The sequence below is a fragment of the Euprymna scolopes genome, chromosome 18 (assembly GCF_053919585.1).
Source record: "Euprymna scolopes isolate OS-2025 chromosome 18, ASM5391958v1, whole genome shotgun sequence".
Lineage (NCBI taxonomy): Eukaryota > Metazoa > Mollusca > Cephalopoda > Sepiida > Sepiolidae > Euprymna > Euprymna scolopes.
The window spans coordinates 29,636,758-29,656,651 of NC_136499.1; the positions used below are offsets into that span (position 1 = coordinate 29,636,758).

The following is a 19,894-nucleotide window of genomic DNA, read 5'->3' on the forward strand; positions in this document are numbered from 1 at the left end:
CTAACTGAACATTTTATATCTTGTTAAAAGTAGCATGAAACAAGACATGTCAATTATTTGACATTTTACTGTTTACATTTTTTGTATTTGTCCTTTTCCAGATGAAAAAAAAAAAAAAAAGCTACCAGTCAACACAAGTGAAATAGAGGACAATGAAACTTTGTAAGTCATAAAAGAACATATAACTTAAAGGGTCATTTACCAATGATGTTAGAGCACTCTCCAAACAGAGAGAGAGAAAAAAAAAGTAAACGAACAAATTTCTTCCATTCATGTTTATTGTCGTCTGTACATCTATAGTTCATGTGTTTATTCTTTTTCAGTCTTGCCAGTTACTTGTTTGGACCCTCTGAGACGACCAGTACGACGGGCAGCAATAAGACCGACCTTTCTACCGGCGGATGTATCACGTCTGACTGTAGAAGCTTTACCAATATGCTGATGATTACCACCACCATGAGGATGCTCTACAGGGTTCATAGCCACACCACGAACCTTAGGCCAACAGTTCTTCTTGGCTTTGTATTTGTAGTAAGCACGACCAGCTTTCAGCAAAGGCTTATCCATACGACCACCACCAGCAATAATACCTAAAATAGAAAACACACACAGTTGCAGGGCTTGTTTTTCATAAATAGAAAATATGATTTTCATTTTACATTTTTATCGTTCAGTTGAGATATTTGACCTTTTTTGAAAAGCAACATGAAAAAAATCCCATACAATCCTGAGCAAGGTTGGATTTTCCTGCTGGTTAAAACGATCACAATCAAATATTAACATTAAAAGCATTTCAATAACAATTATACAAACGTTATAGGGTTAAGTACTGGTCACACATCCTGCCAGTACATAACGCTTGCTTATAAAAAACATTGGTTTTAATTTAATGTTTTAATTTTCAACATTAATTCCGACCAAACTGACTCTCCTGCACTTATGCTTTAAAATAGAAGTATATTTTAGTTATAAAAAAATCTAATACTCCATTTACTGGGAAATTCCATTTATTAAATCCACATCTCAAAAAAAAAAAAAAAAAAAGGGGGGGGGGGTCATGGTTTCATTTACATATTGTTAATCAATTATGGCTTCCTCACAAAATCACTGCTCCTACTCTTAACCTTCTGACAATTTGACTAATCAGAAGCAATTTCCAAAATAACTGATTACATTTGATGAATGCTTACAAATCCCTTATAGAAAAATAAAATGGCATCTGCTCAATCTATTCAATAAGCACATCACCATTACGTACTACCAGTTCATATTTACTGGTAATTCCTACCAAAAGTGTTGCATGTTGGATTAATAACATTCCAATAATATGAAAAAGCATCCTGATGAACAACCCCCTCTTCTCACTCATGACCTGAATGCATAGAGGTGTGGGAATAACAGAAAAAAATAAAAATAAACCGGATATGTGTATGCATATAGCAAGAAGAAACCGGAAAGTGGTGGTGGGGAAATAGGACATTTTTCCTTTATTGCAGTGTGCATTTTTGTTTTTAATGAAACGATTCAGTTGATTCAATTTTAGTGTCCCAAATGCAAATTGGAACAGATTGATGAATCCATTACTAAATGTTACTTGTCTTGTATTAGCACCTTTTTATCACCATTACACTAAAACACACAGAATGCAAAATAAATTAAAAAAATTTTTTTTAACAATGCAAACTCAGCAGTAATTGAAATTTACATGCCCTGAAAAGAGCATCTGAACAGTATTTTTATGTGTATAATTCAATCCCAAACAAATTAGCCAGTCATGAATTTTAGTCATCTTTCATCCCTTCTGCAAAAATCGTCTCTTGCACACAAGGTCAAGATGACTCAGATGTAGCAATTTGACGATGTTTTACACTATTAGTCGTTAAACTCATGGCCAGTCTCCTCACATGACTACATCTTTCTTTACTATTTTTTTTATGATGTGATCAAGGCTAAGACCAATAAACACACCCACAACATGATCAACTCTTCTTCCTTGGCAGTTACCTTGAAAAATAATGTAAGTATTGCTAATGGTTAAGTCTCTGCATATACAGCTTTTGTTTTAATGCACATTTAATTTTTGTTTGGTCATACATCGGATTTTGCTACAAAACCCTTTATATTTTATACAGACATACAAGACTGACATGACAATGTTTTGATCTTTAGTTATTAAAATCTAAAATCTCCTTGAGCAAAAAATGTTTTTTTTATTTTTTTAGTTGTTTACATTGAAAATCTGCAGATTTTCTAATATATATATATATATATATATATAAATATAAATAAATATAAAAAGAAAACTATTGTATTTTATCACCATACAATATTTTATGATATTTTTTTTCTTTAAATAGACAATGAATATGAAATAATTGGCACAGCCAACAAACTTACCGATCATGGCTCTGTTAGTTGAAGAAACAATTTTCTTGGCACCAGATGGCAACTTGATCCTGGATTTTTTGGTTTCCAAATTATGAGAAATAACGGTAGCATAATTTCCAGATGCACGAGCCAGCTTACCACGGTCACCAGTCTTTTCCTCAACACTGCAGATAATGGTACCTTCAGGCATAGCACCCAAAGGGAGGATATTGCCAACTTGAAGGGTAGCTGAAGAGAGTAAAATTTATTAGTTAAAAAGAAAATTTTTAGAATTTAAATGATTGTTCAATATATATACTACCCATATAAACACAAATCGCACAACTGACCAATAAATTAGTTCTTACATTTGGAATCTGAAAAAAAAAAAAAAAAAATTCAAATCTTTTATAAAGAATGCTAAGACAGATTCCATCCTGACGATTGTCTTGTTTCATACAAGATTCACCATGTTGGCATTTCTACAACCCTAATCCGCTACACTAGATATGATTGCATTTTCATTTACCCCATAAGACAGCATAACATTTCCCTACAAACTGTTCTATCTTTTTATGCCGATTATGTTCCTTGACAAAAACTGAAGATGCAAACATTATTTACATCCTATGTCATCAAACCATATTGCATTCATAAACTACAAAAATTTATGTAAAATGTACAGCTCATATCACAGCATTTTATTTTGTTAATTACTCACCCACCCTATAAAGTTTCATGAAATAATCCTGAAAATATTTTGTATTGATAAAAATATCAATACAAATATTTTCAGGGTTTTTTTTTTTGTCACTTTCATTTATGAAAAAAATGTTTTAATGCATTAATCAAGTTTCCAAGCCTTTTTTTGTACAAGCATTTAAAACTGTCAGACTAGAATCCAGTATGTTATTGCTTTACATCTTCTGAGATAACTGATCCATTTTTACAATTTCACATTCAAACGAACAGCTACAGCAGAAATTGGAATACAATACTAAAGCCTGATTGGCACAGCTGATGAACCTCGAAAATGCAATCTGGATGTGAGGACACTTTATCACTTCATCCTTGCCATAGACTTATTGACCAATATATGGGCATCAAACCTTGCTCCCTGCGACTTTTGGTTATTCCCTAAGCTCAAGGAAAACCTTAGAGGCTGTCATTGAGACAATTGAGGAGATGAAAGTGGCTGTGATGAGTCATTGATGAAGAGGACTTCTTTGGGGCTTTCCAGAAGTTGTTGGAATAGTACAAGTGCATTGCAGCTAGGGGAGATCACTTTAAAGGGGGTTAGAGTTATGTCTGTACTATATATATATCAAACAAAATCAAAACTAATCAGCTCTCTCCGAAGGAGGAAGTTTTATGGGAGTATGAAATTCATAAGCAGTTCCCAGTTGTATGTATATCCTCATCAGGGAAAATGATGTCCTCATACAACACTTCGTATTCCCAAATGGTAACGTATCTAGTACAGACAAGGCTCAACTTCAGAGAGCTAATGAGAACTGGTGTGACAATGTGATCATACAAACGTACACAACATATCAAATTCAAGCAAATACTTTGAAAATCTACATGTTACATCTGTAGACAATCAGTGGGAAGGAGAAATGAAAGCATGTAGCATAAAAAATGACTAAGTTCAGCATCCCACCCAACCCATTTAGCCCCCAAAGTCCCCAGATGTCAAATCCTGATGAAAAAAAAAAAAAAAAAAAAAAAAAAAAAAACCCCGGTGCAATTTTAGGCCATAACATGTAAATTTGAGTTCTGCACCATGCAAAAAAAAAAAAAAAATAAATAAAAAAAAAAGATTAAGCCAACAATTTAAAAAATTTATATAATAATTTATAACTCGAAGAATCTAACTACTGATATTACCACTGAATTAAGCATTGATTATTTAATATTTTCACACAAAATTTTATAATAGCAAAAACATCTTTTTAAAGTTTTCATATAATCTTAAACAATAATTAAAATTTTTGTTAAAAACAGGGACATAAAAAAAAAATAATTCAATTAAAAAATTATACAAACGTTCAGGATAGGAATGTACAGATGCACATATCTGGAAAAATAGAGAAAACTTGCCACCCTGCCTGGTTTTAATATCATGACCCCATTTTGAAACCGCGTTTTGATTGGCCACAATTTTGGGCTTCCGTAATAATCATGTTTAGAAAACTTTATTAGTTGCGATTTTGCGAACTGCAGAATTACTCAGTTTTTTTTAAAATTAAGCTTTTTTTTTTAAATTTTATTTAGTATCTTAGGACTTTATTAATTACCTTTGAAATAGATCCAGAAAACTAATATTTATCTTTTAAAGGATTTTTACATAGAATTGATTTAACTTCAAAATTTAGCTGAATTGGTTAGCTCAGTGATAACATTTTTCATAATTTCTTTTTTTTTTTTTCACATGTACAAATATTTTTGTTCCCTTTGGAAATTAACTTTAGTCTCTAATCTTTCAAATACAATAAAAAAGTAGTCAGAAACCTACAAAAAAATTATGATAAAAAACTAGCCCCCCCCCCATCTTTATTCGATATTTTTGCCCGTACCTACAGTATACCAACCCTCTTATTAAATTATAATTTTTTGGTGCAGAATATTCATTCCCAGAGTCCTTAGTATCTGCCATAGAAAATCAAATTGGTTAACTAATACTTAATTAAGGTAGGAAGCAAAGTGAAAAAAATGCATACCTTTCTTTCCACAATATAAGAATTGTCCGGTGTACAATCCTTCGGCACATACAAAAGTTTCGGTCTTACGCTTGTAACGATAAGGATCCCTGAAGCTCACACGAGCAAGAGGAGCTCCACGTCCAGGGTCATGTATGATGTCCTGAATTAAAAAAAAAAAAAAAAAAAAAATCACACAACACTGACAATAATATTTATATACAAAACCCCAATTCTTAATTCATTAAACAAATGTCCGACTTACACATTAAATTTCAGTTGGTATATTTTTATATCCTTTTAATCAATACTCAGAACTCATTCTTCCACACCAATATTTCAGGTCAAAGTGAAGAAAATTGGTTCATCATTGTAAATTTCATTCATATATTTCTTAAGAATCCTTGTAATCTATCATCTATTATAATAAAGGAAACCTGTCTGTGTTTATATGTCTGCTAAAAACGTTTGTCATCCACATCTAACAAGGTTGAAACCAGTACCATCTGAAAGAGCAATGCCTCGGATGCATATGTGAAAATTATAAATAAAGATTGTGATGGTCAACTGGTTTTTACATCGCTGTTGCCACACGTCGCATGCGGAATTAACTAAAGCTAAGTTTTTAAAACCTATTTCGCAATGTCATGTCATAAACACTTGCCAGTAACTTTTTGTCTTCTTCCCTTCTTTCACATTTCATGTTCGAGCCTGGGTGCCGGCATCTGTTCATTTATTAAAAAACGGGGGAGGGGGGGGGCTACGATGGAGTTGACATAATAATGAAAAACTGCTTAATATATGTATAGCAGCTGTGTCCAAACAGAACTTCATGTCGACCTGGGCAACGCCGGGTATCCATGGTAGTACAATAATACAAGATTATCAGTTTCATGTGTCAGTTGACCAATGGTGGTTAGATTGAACATTTCATGTAAAACTTGAGATTACAAGCTTTCTGAATATATCAGATGCGTTTTTATATCCTTAATAGTTTGAGATATTCAATGTCAAAATGGGCCCAAGATTTTTGGAACACCCTGTATATCTATGAACAAATACACAACAGCGTAAAAGCAGTCTAAACACTTAATGGACTTCTAAAAATTCATGATTTTCTTTCATGGAAATCACACAATAAAGCACTTAAAAAAAATAAAATGAAAAAATTTCAATATAAAAGCTGTTAGATAAATTTGCACCGAGAAAACAGGAATACTTCCCACCATTAGAATCATAATTTTAAAATAACTTTCATAATGTAAAAATACTACAGATTAACATGAAGAAATTTAGATTAAAAATAAAAAAAAGAAACGTTTCACCATTCTTAACAAGATAGATTACTTCCCTTGAAATACAACAACTGAACCATTTTATAGATTATCTCCGGACAATACCGGATCAATTTAAAAACAATTTGTATATGTCTTACACAATACTCAGAACTCTTTTTCCACACAAATATTTCAGGTCAAAGTGAAGAAATTTGGGTTCATCACTGTTAATGTTATTTTTAACAATCAGATACTAAAAAAAAAAAAATATTCAGCCAATAAACAATTTCAAATGTTTAAATATAATTAAATAAATACAAGAGGAAAAGACAGGCAAAGAAAATTCCGAATAAGTAAACTCACGCAATGGCACCTCAAAGCTAACAAATCTAATGCAAGAAATGAAAGTACTTGCATGACCAACATGCAACATTAAAAGCAAATTTTTATTAAAATAAAGATACGAAAAAAAAAATATATCATTAGAAATGTGATCAAGCTGGCTCAGGAATTAATACACTGGTAGCACATTTTTGCATAATTGATGATATTTATCGGATGTGTTTTTACCAGTATTTTATTTTTATATTCTAGTTTTAAGAGTTCGTGTACAATGAAACCTGTTTTTTTGTGCTTTGGGAGAAAGAGAGACAAGAGAACAAAAAAATCTTATCCAGGTAGGCAGAAAAGTAACCTTGCCTTTGGTAAGATTTATTTGTTTTTATTTTCAACTCGTTTTTTTTTTTTTTTTATTGGACGTTGTAACCTATCACCAAAATAACAATTATCTCAGATGGATTATACTCGTTAAAACTGCTTTTTGACCCACCCCTCCCAATGCAGGAGATTCCAGTAGACCAGAATTGAATAATTGGATCAAAATTATTCCAACCCTACAAAATAATATTACATAATCTATAAGATGTACACATTTAATACAGCTAAATAGTAGGCAACTATCATCAACGGATCTGAGGTAATCTTGTCAGCATCAGACGAAGCCAAACTCTTTGCCAAGAACTTTGCAGCTAAACCAAGGCCGCCAACTCCCAATATTTCCTCCTGTATCAGAAAACACACTATGTGATATACAAATATCTGATGTTGCCAAGCTAATCAAAAACCTTTATTCCAGTAAAGCAAATGGCCCTGACGGTATTCCAATTATAGTACTCAAAAAACTTCAACCAGAACTAGTGCCCATGCTTACAAAACTGTTTAAACGTTGTCTTAAGGAGAATTGCTTCCCATCACCCTAGAAAATCTCATCAGTATGCCCTGTATTTAAGAATTCAGGTGATTGCTCATCCCCCTCTCAGTACAGGCCAATAAGTCTTCTGTGCATCATAAGTTGCTGGAATCTGTTAAATAGAGAAGTAATCAACCATCTCAGCAAAAATAACCTTAGTGACACACAATATGGTTTCCGTTCTGCGAGATCTACAGCAGATGTGCTTACAGTTATATCTCATAGGATTAGCAAATCTCTCGACAGAGGCTTCCTTTCTAGAGCAATTGCGCTTGATCATTTCTCTCTGATAGGTTCATAACAGTAATAATTGATGGGCAAAAATCAGAAGCTCACAGTATTAATGTTGGAGTCCCTTAGGGGCCCAACTCTTTTCCTGATCTACATTAATGATCTAAATTACATCCTTACATCATTTGTAGGCATTTATGCTGATGACACTACCATCTATGGTAGCACATCTAAGACCGTAAAACGACCAAGTTTTCTAATTCTCTCTCCTCTGATCTTGAGCAAGTGGTACAATGGGTTAAGGAGTAGCTGGTTACTTTTAATGCATCTAAAACCAAGCTTCTATCTTTACATCAATATTCTGATCCCCATCTGGCATCAACTGAAATGAATGGCTCTCGTCTTGGGGAGGCCTCATGTTTTGACAAGCTTCTGAGTTTGACCTTTACTCTTGATCTGAAATGGACCACATACATCAAATTTGTTGCCAAGGCCACTGGAAAATTAGTGGGATCCTTCTTTCGATCCAGTAGATCGATCACTGCTGATGCAATTCTCTATCTATATAAGAGCCAGGTACGTCCAAGGATGAAGTACTGTTGCCACATCTGGGCAGGAGCTGCTAGAAAGGACTTGTCCTGCCTTGATAGAGTTCAAAATAGACTTCGTAGCCTGGTAAGAGATGTCCTTCTCTCTTCCCTGCAACTTCTCACAGAAGAGATGTTGGGAGTTTGTCTCCGTTTTATCGTTATTTTCATGGCAAGTACTCGACTGAGCTTCAAGCTATGCCCCCCCCCCCTGCCAAACTTTCACAACACTCGTCTAGTTGAAAACTATCAATAATTCCCCCCACTCATAATCTGTGCCTAAACCTAAACGTAGATTCCATGAACGAAGCTTTTCTTAGAACTGCATGCCTGTGGAATTATCTTCCGCGTTCCTGCTTTCCAGCTGACTACAATATGGTTGTCTTCCAAGTCCAACTCAAACAAGTTCTTGATCAGCTGTTCCACTTAAGTTAACAAATTTACCGAATTTCCATTATTAACGATTATTATTGTCTGTAAACTCTTAATCCTTATCCTCGAGTGGTCTCTAGGCCTCGATAAGTTATGCCTATGTAAAAAAAAAAACCGCAGGTTCTGATCAAAGCTTCATCATTTGAGAAGGTTTGGTTTAGACTATTAAAAAAAAAAAAAAAAAAAAAAAAAAAAGACAACTATTTTATATACACACACATATATATATATTTTTTTAACATTCAATTGGATAGAATTGAGAGCTGTTTGATAACACTTCCAAGACGCATAGAAAAGCTAATGTGATCTGGGATGTACTCCCAACTTTAAAAACCACTATTGTTAATATTTACAAATACAAAATCGTCTCTTGTGAAAGGTTCCGATAACTTACCCTGACAACACCCTTGATATAGCCATGACGTTCAGCAAAATCAATGGGACGGAGCTTGGCAGCTCCTTTCCTGTGTTTTGTGTGAGCACGGAAAACACTTCCAGCACCTTTACGCTGGGACCTAATAACTCGCCCCATTCTTTAGCTGAAAAAAGAAAAAAATGCTTTTTATATATAAATATAACTGGGTCAACATTCACATTTTTTTTTTTTTTTAAAAGAAAGCGGTACTTGTGCACTTTTGCCAGTGTTGAAATAGTGATTTTGAAATCCATTCTTAACATGGGGAGGGTGTTTTGTAACTATTCTGTGAAGCTCGAATCTAACCTTAAAAAAAATATAGTGTGGTGGCAAAAGTGCACAAGCACCAAGAAAGCAGCTGTTTGAAATACTGTCCCATTATGAAACCCAAAAGCTAGTTACCATTTTTTTTTGGTATTATTATACAAACACCGTGACAGCGTTAGGGTTAGGATTAGGGTTAGGGTTAGGGTTTAGGGTTAGGGTTTAGGGTTAGGGGTAATTCGCTGTCACGGTGTTTGTATAGTTTTACCTTTTTTTTTTTTTTTGCAAACAAAAGTAAAGCAGTTTTATTGGTGAACAATGGAGATTTAAATCTTTCAAATTATTGCTTTCTTTTTTTCTGTAAATTTCTGCCGTTTCCTATTGATAATTGAAATTATTGGAGCATTACACCTAACTTGGAAAAAAATCACTTAGTATTGTAATTATAATATATAATGCCAATATTGAGCCAACAAGTAATGAAAATGAATAGGATGGATTTCTATCAGTATATTGCTTTATCTTCGTTTGAACTTTAAGCAGTCAGTATTACTAGCGATTTAAACTTGAATGTTTAAGTTAAAAAACCCAAATCATATACAAGTAGGTAGAAGTATCTGGCCTTTGGTAACATTTACTTGTTATATATTTGTTAACTCCCTTGTTGCCTATTGCAAGACATAACATTTAAATTCCATTAATAAGGTAACAAAATCTTTTAATGCCATTTTCGATTCCATAGGTTTTAGCGTACCAAATTCACTTTTCAACTTAATAACGTTATACTTGTTATTACAGTGGTTTAATCTTTAAAGTTGTGTAAATAGCTTAAAAAACAAACAAATAAATAAACAAGGATTTGCTAAGAATTTTAAAACCAGTTTACGAAGGGTACTAAATTGCCCAAAGTCATTGTATTATAATTAAATTATTAATAATTAAAATAGTTTATTTTACTCGAATAATCACTTTTAAAAGGTTAGTTTTAGTTTTTTTGTATTTTCATGAAGAGTTAAGGCAACGTAAATAAATGTTTGTAAAAGTGCGAAAGGCAACGTCAGTATACAAATAAGATGTTATGCGCGCATGCGTTCGACTTGACTAATGGGGGGGGGAGTAAGGGAGCGACCATTAAGAAATTCTGCTGGTCGCCATGGAACTCAAACGCCCAAGGAGTACCAATTTCTGCTGATGCAATTTCGGCGATAAAGTGTACCTATTTACTATGCCTCCCCACGGGACAGAGTTAGACACCAGGGTCGTTTTTTAACGTGGAGAAAAGGTACAAAAATAAAAAATTGTCTCAGTCGTGAAGGATTTTTCCTCCACCGAAAGAACAAGAAATAGAAGTGCAGCATCTGAAGAACAGATACTACACTTTGATCTTGTCCCGAAGGCAGAAAAGCACCGAAATCAGTTCCATTCGAGTAATCTTCGTGTGCGCATGTGCAGCCAAAAACTAATCCAAGATGGCGGCCTCCATGATAAGATTGGTAAAACTAGTTTAGTGGCATTAAAAAAAATACGATAAAAAGCGTGTAAACAAAATTGTTTGTACACTTCTAAAAACATGCTTTAAACGTGTACATATGCTGAAATAATTAAGAAAATCGTCATACAAACGAAAGAAGTAATGGTGATTATTTCAGCATATGTCTGTACAGATTTCAAACCGTTAAGAATACAAGCATAATACTAAATATATTTTAACTCGACATGATTACGCATTTACTAATATTTAACAAAAACAAGAATATTTATCGCATGTACTTATTTTTTTGTATTAAACCCATTATGTTTGGGCCACTAAATTGATAGGGTTTGTTTTACTGTACACAGATTCGAAAAAGTTGTCAAAACAAATATAAAACAAATGTTATCAAAGGCAAGATAAGTTACTTTTCTGCCTAACTGGATATGTTTTTAGTGTTTATATTTAATATAACATGTTCATTCAGCTCGAAAAACATACAGTGTTTACCGATGTATTGGAAAATTTAAAATGGCAGCCGACTATCTCTTTGTGGCGTAAGTTTGGGAAAATTAGTTATAAATAAAAAATAAAAATAAAAAAAGACAAAATACTGTAAGAAACTCGCTCAATATATGTTACCGTGACATTGGCTGACATATTCGGCGGGTTTTTAACAGTATTGACTTTTTTTTTTATTTATAACTCATTTTCCCAAACTTATCTCAGAAAGAGAGTAGGCCGCCATTTTAAATTTTCCAATACATCGGGAAACTGTTTTTCGAGCTGAATAAACAGGTTACATTAAATATAAACCTATATAAACAATAAAAACATATCCAGTTAGGCACGGTAAGTTACTTTTCTACCTTTGATAACATTTGTTCTTTATTTGTTTTGTGACAACTTTTTCGAATCTATGTGTACAGTAAAACAAACCCACTACACTATGATCTCTTGCTGTCTAAGCCAGAACTGAACTTAAAGACTTCAAGCTACACGTTAATTTAGAATGTCACGTCGGTAAAAACAAATCGGTCATTTTTAATCTTAATACCTAATGGCTGGCATAATTTCACCATCAGGACACTTCTGAGCGCCTAAACAAAAGAAAAAGATCAATGTTCTCGAGCGATTCTTAATAGAATATTTTTTAATTTTATTTTTTTAAAATGTGTGTAAACACGTGCGTTTAAAGAGAAGAGTTAACATACATAATACTGGAGTAGATGCGCAAATTTACGAAAAATAAACAATTAAGAAATAAAACCATAATACCATTAAACTTCAAATCAAAAGCACTTTAGGATTACTAAATGACAGTGAACACTAGACATTTAATTATCTTAAATTTAAGATAAAAATGTCTGACGCCTGTTTAGAAAGTGCAGCTTCGAAAGTTCGTTAATCTTTGAAGAGTAAAAAGGCGAAATTAATATTACTCAATTGTATTTTTCACGCGCAGCTTTAAAAAAAAAATTGCATTTATATACAGATCGCTTTTTTTTTCTTTCTTTTTTTTTTTTTGAAAGATACGGTATCATTTTTTCATTAAATTGGTTATGCGAAAATAAAGAACAGTTAAAATACCCTCCTTCCTATATCAAAAATCGGTTGCTAAACATTATTTTGACACGGTCCGTGTATTCAGCTTAAAGTACCGAACTTTTATAGATGACAAATATATATTTATATAGATCTGGGAAAAATATATTGACGACTTTAAGCATTAAGTACGGTTAAAACACATAAAATCGACTGATTAAAACACAAAAAGTTGATGCAAAAGAAAAAAAAAAAGCAAAGATAAATGGAAGAATCTAATTTTTATACATAATTGAGCAATAGCCAACGTGGGTAAAATACACCATGTTTTTAAGAAACGACATGGAGAAGTGTTTTCCTTAATATTTCTTTTACAAAAAGTATATACACGTAAAAACAAAGTAAAGTGATAAAACGAAAGAATAAATTTTTAAATAATAAAGATTTTGACGCAAAATACTAACATATTAAAAAGATGATTAAGGATAAATTCAACAGAGAAAAAATTATGCTTACATTTAGAAGGACAGCGATATCAGAAAGGAAGATATTAACGCGCATGTACAAAAACTAGTACATCCGGTTTTAATATAGCCGCATTTTCGTATTTTCTTAATGTTTTTATAATTTATTAAGTCTATTTAAAATTTTACCGTTCTTTTAAATGAAATATTATAAGTATTTTATTTTTACCTTCCATATAAAACGGTTTTATATCACATGAATATGGTTCCTTTAATATTGTTTTTTTTTTTTTTAATGATTATAAATAATTAAAAAATGGTAATTTGGAATAAACATTTTATTTGTAATAGAAAATAAACTAAAACAAAATAATTTAGTTTTCGTTGTCTTTGAAGAAAAAAAAAATTATTTTCAGAGTCAGGATCTTTTCAGATTGGTTAGGTTTTCGTCCGTTTCGGATTATCTGCCCCTGGCATGATCTAAAAATGCTTTTAAAGATTTCTGATTATTTTCTAAGGTTTTCTTACGAACACTGAATGAAAATGACTCACATTTTTGAAAGGTCAGGGGGTAGGGTTATATGAAATTGCAATTTATAATATTTCTGTAAATTTGAGGTATTCTAAAAGGTTTTTTTTTTGTTTTTTTTTTTGGATTCTCCTAGGGTCTTATTTTGATGTTGGAGCAAGATTAAATTACCTAGATTGCTAGACAATTTAGTAATATGTATCACCAAAGTTTACCTTCAGTATCCAAAACCAAAGTCCGTAAACTCGTTTGTGTGCACACTGTCTGCGCATACACTATCCTTAATTGAAACAAGTAATTTTATTTTGGACCAATGAGAGGATTTTCTGAATTTATTTGAAATGGCCTTTTCTGGGAACCACTTCAAATTTTTAAAAGGGCAAGATTTTCTTCAATAAACCAGTAGAACCCAGCTGACCCAAGTCCACAAACTGGCGTCTCTCGGTGCCTGACGAATCTCTCCACTCGCACAACAATTGCTCACATTAGCGAACACACAGATACACACTTCTTAACTCGTTATCATTCATTGTCACATGCAATATTCACACTTTCAAAGCATACACATATGCATACCGGCTAGAATCCTGAAAAGATCTCTTGGTTGGACTCACTAAAATAGGGGTAAATCTCAGACATCTGGTTGGATGTCCCATCCCCTAGAAGAAAAAGTTTAAGAAAAATGAAAAAAAAAGGCTCAAATTCCTTTAATCTTTAGTCTGCCCTTTCAAAAGCAAATTTATGCATTGAAATATACTAAACTTTCTTCACTGAACTTTCTTTCTAATATGAAACCAATGAACGTTGTCTCTTATTAATGACTTTTAATGAAATATGATTTACATGATTAGGCGGAAAAGTTTTAATTACGATTTTATAACTCCTGTAATGCACGGCTCTTAAACTATCAACTCTGGTTACTTTGATATCTCAGCTAAAGAATTCCCTTGTTTTACAAAATCTCTAAAAATATTCACGAACATTCTATGTCTTTCTTATGCTGTAAATTTGTATCTTAAATATATATAAAATGTATCTTTTGTGAATGTATGCCTCCAAACTTATTATTTGTTTTGTTTATTGTATAAGTTTTTCACTGAAAATATTTCTCTAAAACTGGTTTGTTCCAAAAATATCTTGCCCAAATCAAAACCCTTAAAGACCCCTCTCCCCTAAAAATACTTTGGTTTGAAAATTAAGCAATCATGCAGTATAGTTAACAACCGAGAAATCGAGAGAAAAAAATACAACAAATAACTTTTACCGAACTCAAGAAAAAAAAGAATCCTAACTAGAAAAACATGTGGGAAACAAATGCCAACAATGGAATTTTGGTTGTGAGATGATTGAACTGGAAGAAATAAAGGATTGAATTAAAGAGTACAAAGGCTAAAGTGATGCTTAGTTGCATTTCTAACCTTTGATAGAGTACGGCACAATGTTTACAAGTTTAGGGGTACTTGTACAGTTTAATCAAGACATTAAAAAATGAAAATATCGAAAAAAAAAAAAAGTTTAAATTATACGTATCTGTTATGGAATTAAGTTCTCCGAAAGAAAATTTTCACTTAATTTCATCAAGTAGTTTTTGTTTTACAGCAAAAAAACAATTTGTTATGATACCGAGCAAAAGGTTTGATTTTTAGGAAGAAAAGTTAGTATTAAAGATGGGGAGGGAGTGTCAGCGCTTTACATTGAGTTATCTCTCCGTGGTGTTTCTAAAATCGAAATAAAAATTTTTAAAAATCCAAGATGCCTACCTTCAACGTGCTGTCATAAAAACGTGTTTTTCTGCTGTAAAAAAAAAACACAAAAAAAACTACTCGATCAAATTAAGTGAAATTTTTTTTCGGAGATCTTCAGCTCAAAATGAATACGTACAATATAACCTTTTTTTCGATATTTTCATTTTTGAATGTCTTGACTAAACTGTACAAGTGCCAGTTTAGGATATTTGGAAATGTCTTCTCAACCATCAAACTCTTTCCTTCTAATAAGAAGTCATTAAAGTGCATAGTATCAACACCAACAAACCTCAAGGATCCATTCTAGCCTAATCCTCTTTCTGATCTTTTTTTTTTTTTTACATTTTCACCCCAAACAAGGGACATTGCCACTTTGATATAGGGAGCTACTATGAGGGACCTAACTTGCATCTACTATTAAAATACTTGTAAAACAGGCAGAGGGATGCAACATTTCATTGGTGGGACAGAGGCTGAAGGTTAGATGACAGTTCGGGGCCTATTAGGTTGACGACTTCCTTTTGGACCCTGTCCAGGAGCGAGAGACTAGTAGCAGATGCACCAGCCCAAATGTGACAGCAGTACTCCATACATAGGCGAATGGTGGCTTTGTAGAGGTACAGGATACTTTCAGGTATAAGTAACTTTCTAGCACGATAGAGAGAGCCCACCTTTTCTGCAGCAGCCTTAGCAATGATCTCGATGTATCTATTCCAACTCATGTTTCCTGTGAACATTAAGCCAAGGAGCTTGAACGAAGTGCTCTCAGGTAAAGTATCTCTAGCCATAGCTATTGGTGATTTGTAAGGTTTCATATAATTATTAAAGGAAACGAGCTTTGTCTTCTCCAAAATCATATTTTAAGATCATTTGTTGACATTTTGGAGATGGCAACACTTCAAAGAGCATTAATGATCATTAGTGATTCTCTCTCTTCTGTTAGAAAAAATATTTATGAACTGTTTTTTTCCAATAATATGTTCATGAACTTTTTTTTTCTTTTTTAATCAAACAAAAAACAGTTCATTAATATTTTTTATTATAGTTATATTTTTATGTTTGATGTAAAAAAAAATTACCAGAACCTCTGATGTTTGATTTAAAAAAAAAAAAAAAAAAAAACAATTTATAAACATATATTTATTATAACGGTTATAATTTTGTTATAAAAGTTCAAATAAAGACTGTTTGAATAAAACTTTGGTAAATTTTTAGTTGGTTTCCACCTTCACATTTTCCTTTTAAATGACACCCTTTACAAGTTTTCGGGTATGCTGAAAACGAATATCACATTTAAATTTTCTGCAAATAAGTAGCTTTCTGGCTATTAAGCAATGTAATTCCTTATATTGAAATTGGTGGGCATTGTTGTATGTGCAAGTACACATACCAAAAATATGTGAATGGTTTTGTAAATAAAGAAGTGCAACTCTTAACAAAAGCCAGTATGGCATAAAACACTTTTCACAAGTCAACGGCTATAACTCTTACTCGTTTTTAGCATGCTAAAAAATCTATTGTTTGCATAATCTTCAAAGTATTAATAAACATTTGCAAATAATTTTAACGTCTTAAACTGCCAATTATGGAATCTCATGCAATAAAAAAAACTTAAAAATAGTTTAAATGATAAAAAACTGTGGAGAAAGAAGTGGCTTACCGTTAAAGCGGTTGCGCGTTTGTGCATGCAAAACACAAATTGAGAATCAAGATGGCGCTCACATGCGTTTATGTCGGAAAAAAGTCTCGTGGAATCTTGGGGAATCTCGGAGAATCTCGTACCCTGATTCCATAAATAACGAGGAAAGGAAAGCGGGAGGACAGACGATTTTTAGTCACTAAAGCAAACGGACGTGTGTAAAAGAAGAGGTAGAAGAAAAGAGTGTGGTGAACGAAACAAACAACGACTTGGTTGAAAGTAGAGTTGTAATGAACACAAGCTATTTCAGCATGACGTCAAGCTAATTCCCCTGTTTGGTGGCAGTAGCACTGTTCACTCAGTGCAGGAATGGGTGGAAAAAGCAGAATTAATATGTCAGCTCAGTGGGGTGAAGCGTATGGAATGCGTGGTCCCAATGCGCCTCACTGGGGGAGCATATGCAGTATACCAGCAGTTGGCTGATGAGAAGAAAACAGATTTTGCCTGCGCACCTTTTTACAGCATTTGCGTTAGATCCAGTTACTGCATGGAAGGAATTCATGGCCAGAAAATTACATCTCGGGGAAACGGTGGATTTGTATCTGGCTGAGCTAAAAAAGCTATCAGTCCTTTTTGGAGGGATGTCAGACAAAGGCTTGGTGTGCGCCTTTGTTGCAGGATTACCTAAAAGTGTGGAAGATCTGCTCCGTGCCTCATCCCAAGTGGACGAGATGGACATATCGGAAGTATTGGCGCGGGCACGAGCAATACTAAAGAAAAGCCCTAACACTATAGACCAAGCGGCAGCTGTACAACCATCACAGGTTGGATTGCAGGACCTGGGCGCAGCTACAACCTGCTATAAGTGTGGAGGACCCAACCATTTGGCCCGTGATTGTCTTTCGTCACATCAATCAACTCGGAAACTTGACGGGCCGCAGTGCTACAAGTGCAAAAAACGCGGACACCTGGCCCGCACATGTCCGGGAAATGGGCAAGGGGAAGAAGCTACAGCGCCAGTCTTCTCCCCAGATCGTCATTGAGCAGGGCGCTACCCACTGTAAGCATACACATTAATGGAAGTGAGCGCCTCGCGCTTGTGGACACTGGGTGCACCCAGACTCTCGTAAGCAAGATATGCTGTGCCACTTGGAAAGCAGAGAGAATTCCGGTACTAACTGTAGGCGGAGGTTCACTAGCCTCTTGTGGGGTGAGCATTATCCGCGCAAGCATCAACGACGGGCCTGCAGTAGCCGTGCGAGCCCTGGTTGTGGAGGGAGAGCTTCTCGGGTACGACCTACTCCTGGGTATGGACTTGATTACACAACTGGGTGGAATTACTGTGGACAGAACCGGGAAGGTACAGTTCTCCCGATGTGAGGAACATGGTTGTGCTGCCATAACTCTCGACGAGCCTGACGTTCATGCAGAGTATGATAAAAACACCAATGCATGGACGGCATCTTGGAAGTGGTCAAACGATCAGCCACCAATATCCTTGCGGAATCGGTTATCGGAATATCCCCCACCCATGTGGCTAAGGGAACAGTATGAAGAAGAACTGCAAATGTGGATCGACAATGGCTGGCTTCTTCCATACCCAGAGGATGAGCTGGGCCCCCCGCGAGGGCTGATTCCCTTGATGGCCGTCGTACAAGAGACCAAACAAAAGGTCCGCCCCCGTCCTAGACTACCGTGAGCTCAATGAGCATGTCGAACCGTATACGGCAAGGGCTGATGTGTGTGCACTCAAATTAAGGGAGTGGTGACAGCAGGGATCGAACGTGGCAACTCTGGACCTACGCAGGGCCTATCTGCAAATACGCATTGAGAAGAAATTGTGGCCATTTCAGACTGTGGAAATTGGAGGAACCCGATATTATCTAACCAGGCTAGGGTTCGGTCTAAATGTGGCACCAGGCATTATGACAGCAATCATGCATGCTATCCGGCAGCAAGATGAGGCAATGCAACAGGCAACATTCTCATATATCGATGATATATTCGTCAATGAGAGCCTCATGTCAGCGCAATCGGTTAGAATGCACTTTGAGAGCTTTGGACTGACATGTAAGGAACCAGAGCGTCTGTGCGATGGAGCAAAAGTTCTCGGCCTGCACGTGCGCAATAGCAAGGAGGGACTTTGCTGGAGAAGAGGAAGTCGCGTCCCCAAGGTCCCATCAAACATCACTCGACGAACAGTGTTTTCGCTTTGTGGAACGATGGTAGGCCATTTCCCTGTGTGGCTCAGGGTGGCCGTGGCGGCCATAAAAAGACGTGCAACAGCTGTGTCGTCGGGATGGGACGATGCAGTACACGATGTCACCCTAAGGAGCATGCTGACAGAGACTGTGTCCAGGGTGACCAGTGATGACCCCGTTCAGGGAAAGTGGTGCGTCAGTGGGAATGAGTTCACGGTCTGGGTGGATGCTAGTTCACTGGCCCTTGGAGTTGCCCTGGCAGTTAATGATTCCATTATTGAAGATGCCTGTTGGCTTCGGCCAGAGAATGATTCGAGGCACATAAACCTGGCCGAACTTGATGCCACATTGGAGGGCGTTAACTTGGCGCTTCAATGGCAAGCCAAGGTTCTACATATCATGACTGACTCGGCATGCACTTATCGGTGGATAACCAATGGATTAAGTGGAAGAGCACGGCTGACGACACGAGCATCGAGTGAGATGTTAATTCGAAGACGGCTTGCCACCTTGGTCGACACCATCACAGAGTACGACCTGACTGTGGACATAGTGTTGATCAGGTCTGCGCTCAACAGAGCAGATGCTCTGACAAGAGTCCCTCAACGATGGCTTCTGGCTGGTGCTCGGAGAGATTCTGATAATCTGCAAAACACATGTGCAGCAGTTGTGTGTAATGTGGATGCAGCGCGCACCATGGACATTCATCGACAGTGTGGACATCCTGGCATCAAGCAGACACTGTACTTTGTCAAGATGATTGATCCAGGAGTAGA

General features: G+C 35.1%; 1 protein-coding gene across 2 annotated transcripts; it reads right to left on the reverse strand.

The window, feature by feature from the left end:
- Window positions 1-260: 260 nt before the first annotated feature.
- On the reverse strand, window positions 261-13,157 carry LOC145297557 (large ribosomal subunit protein uL2-like). 2 transcript variants are annotated; one of them, XM_080143561.1, is made up of 5 exons: window positions 13,057-13,157; window positions 9,240-9,384; window positions 5,091-5,232; window positions 2,398-2,616; window positions 261-590 (listed from the first exon to the last, which is right to left on the reverse strand). In XM_080143561.1, the coding sequence occupies exons 2-5, from the start codon at window positions 9,375-9,377 to the stop codon at window positions 310-312; spliced, it is 780 nt and encodes a 259-aa protein (XP_079999687.1). In that variant the 5' UTR covers window positions 9,378-9,384; window positions 13,057-13,157; the 3' UTR covers window positions 261-309. The 2 variants fall into 2 exon arrangements, with proteins under 2 accessions (XP_079999687.1, XP_079999688.1); XM_080143562.1 differs by having other exon boundaries at window positions 13,005-13,061.
- Between the last annotated feature and the right edge of the window lie 6,737 nt (window positions 13,158-19,894).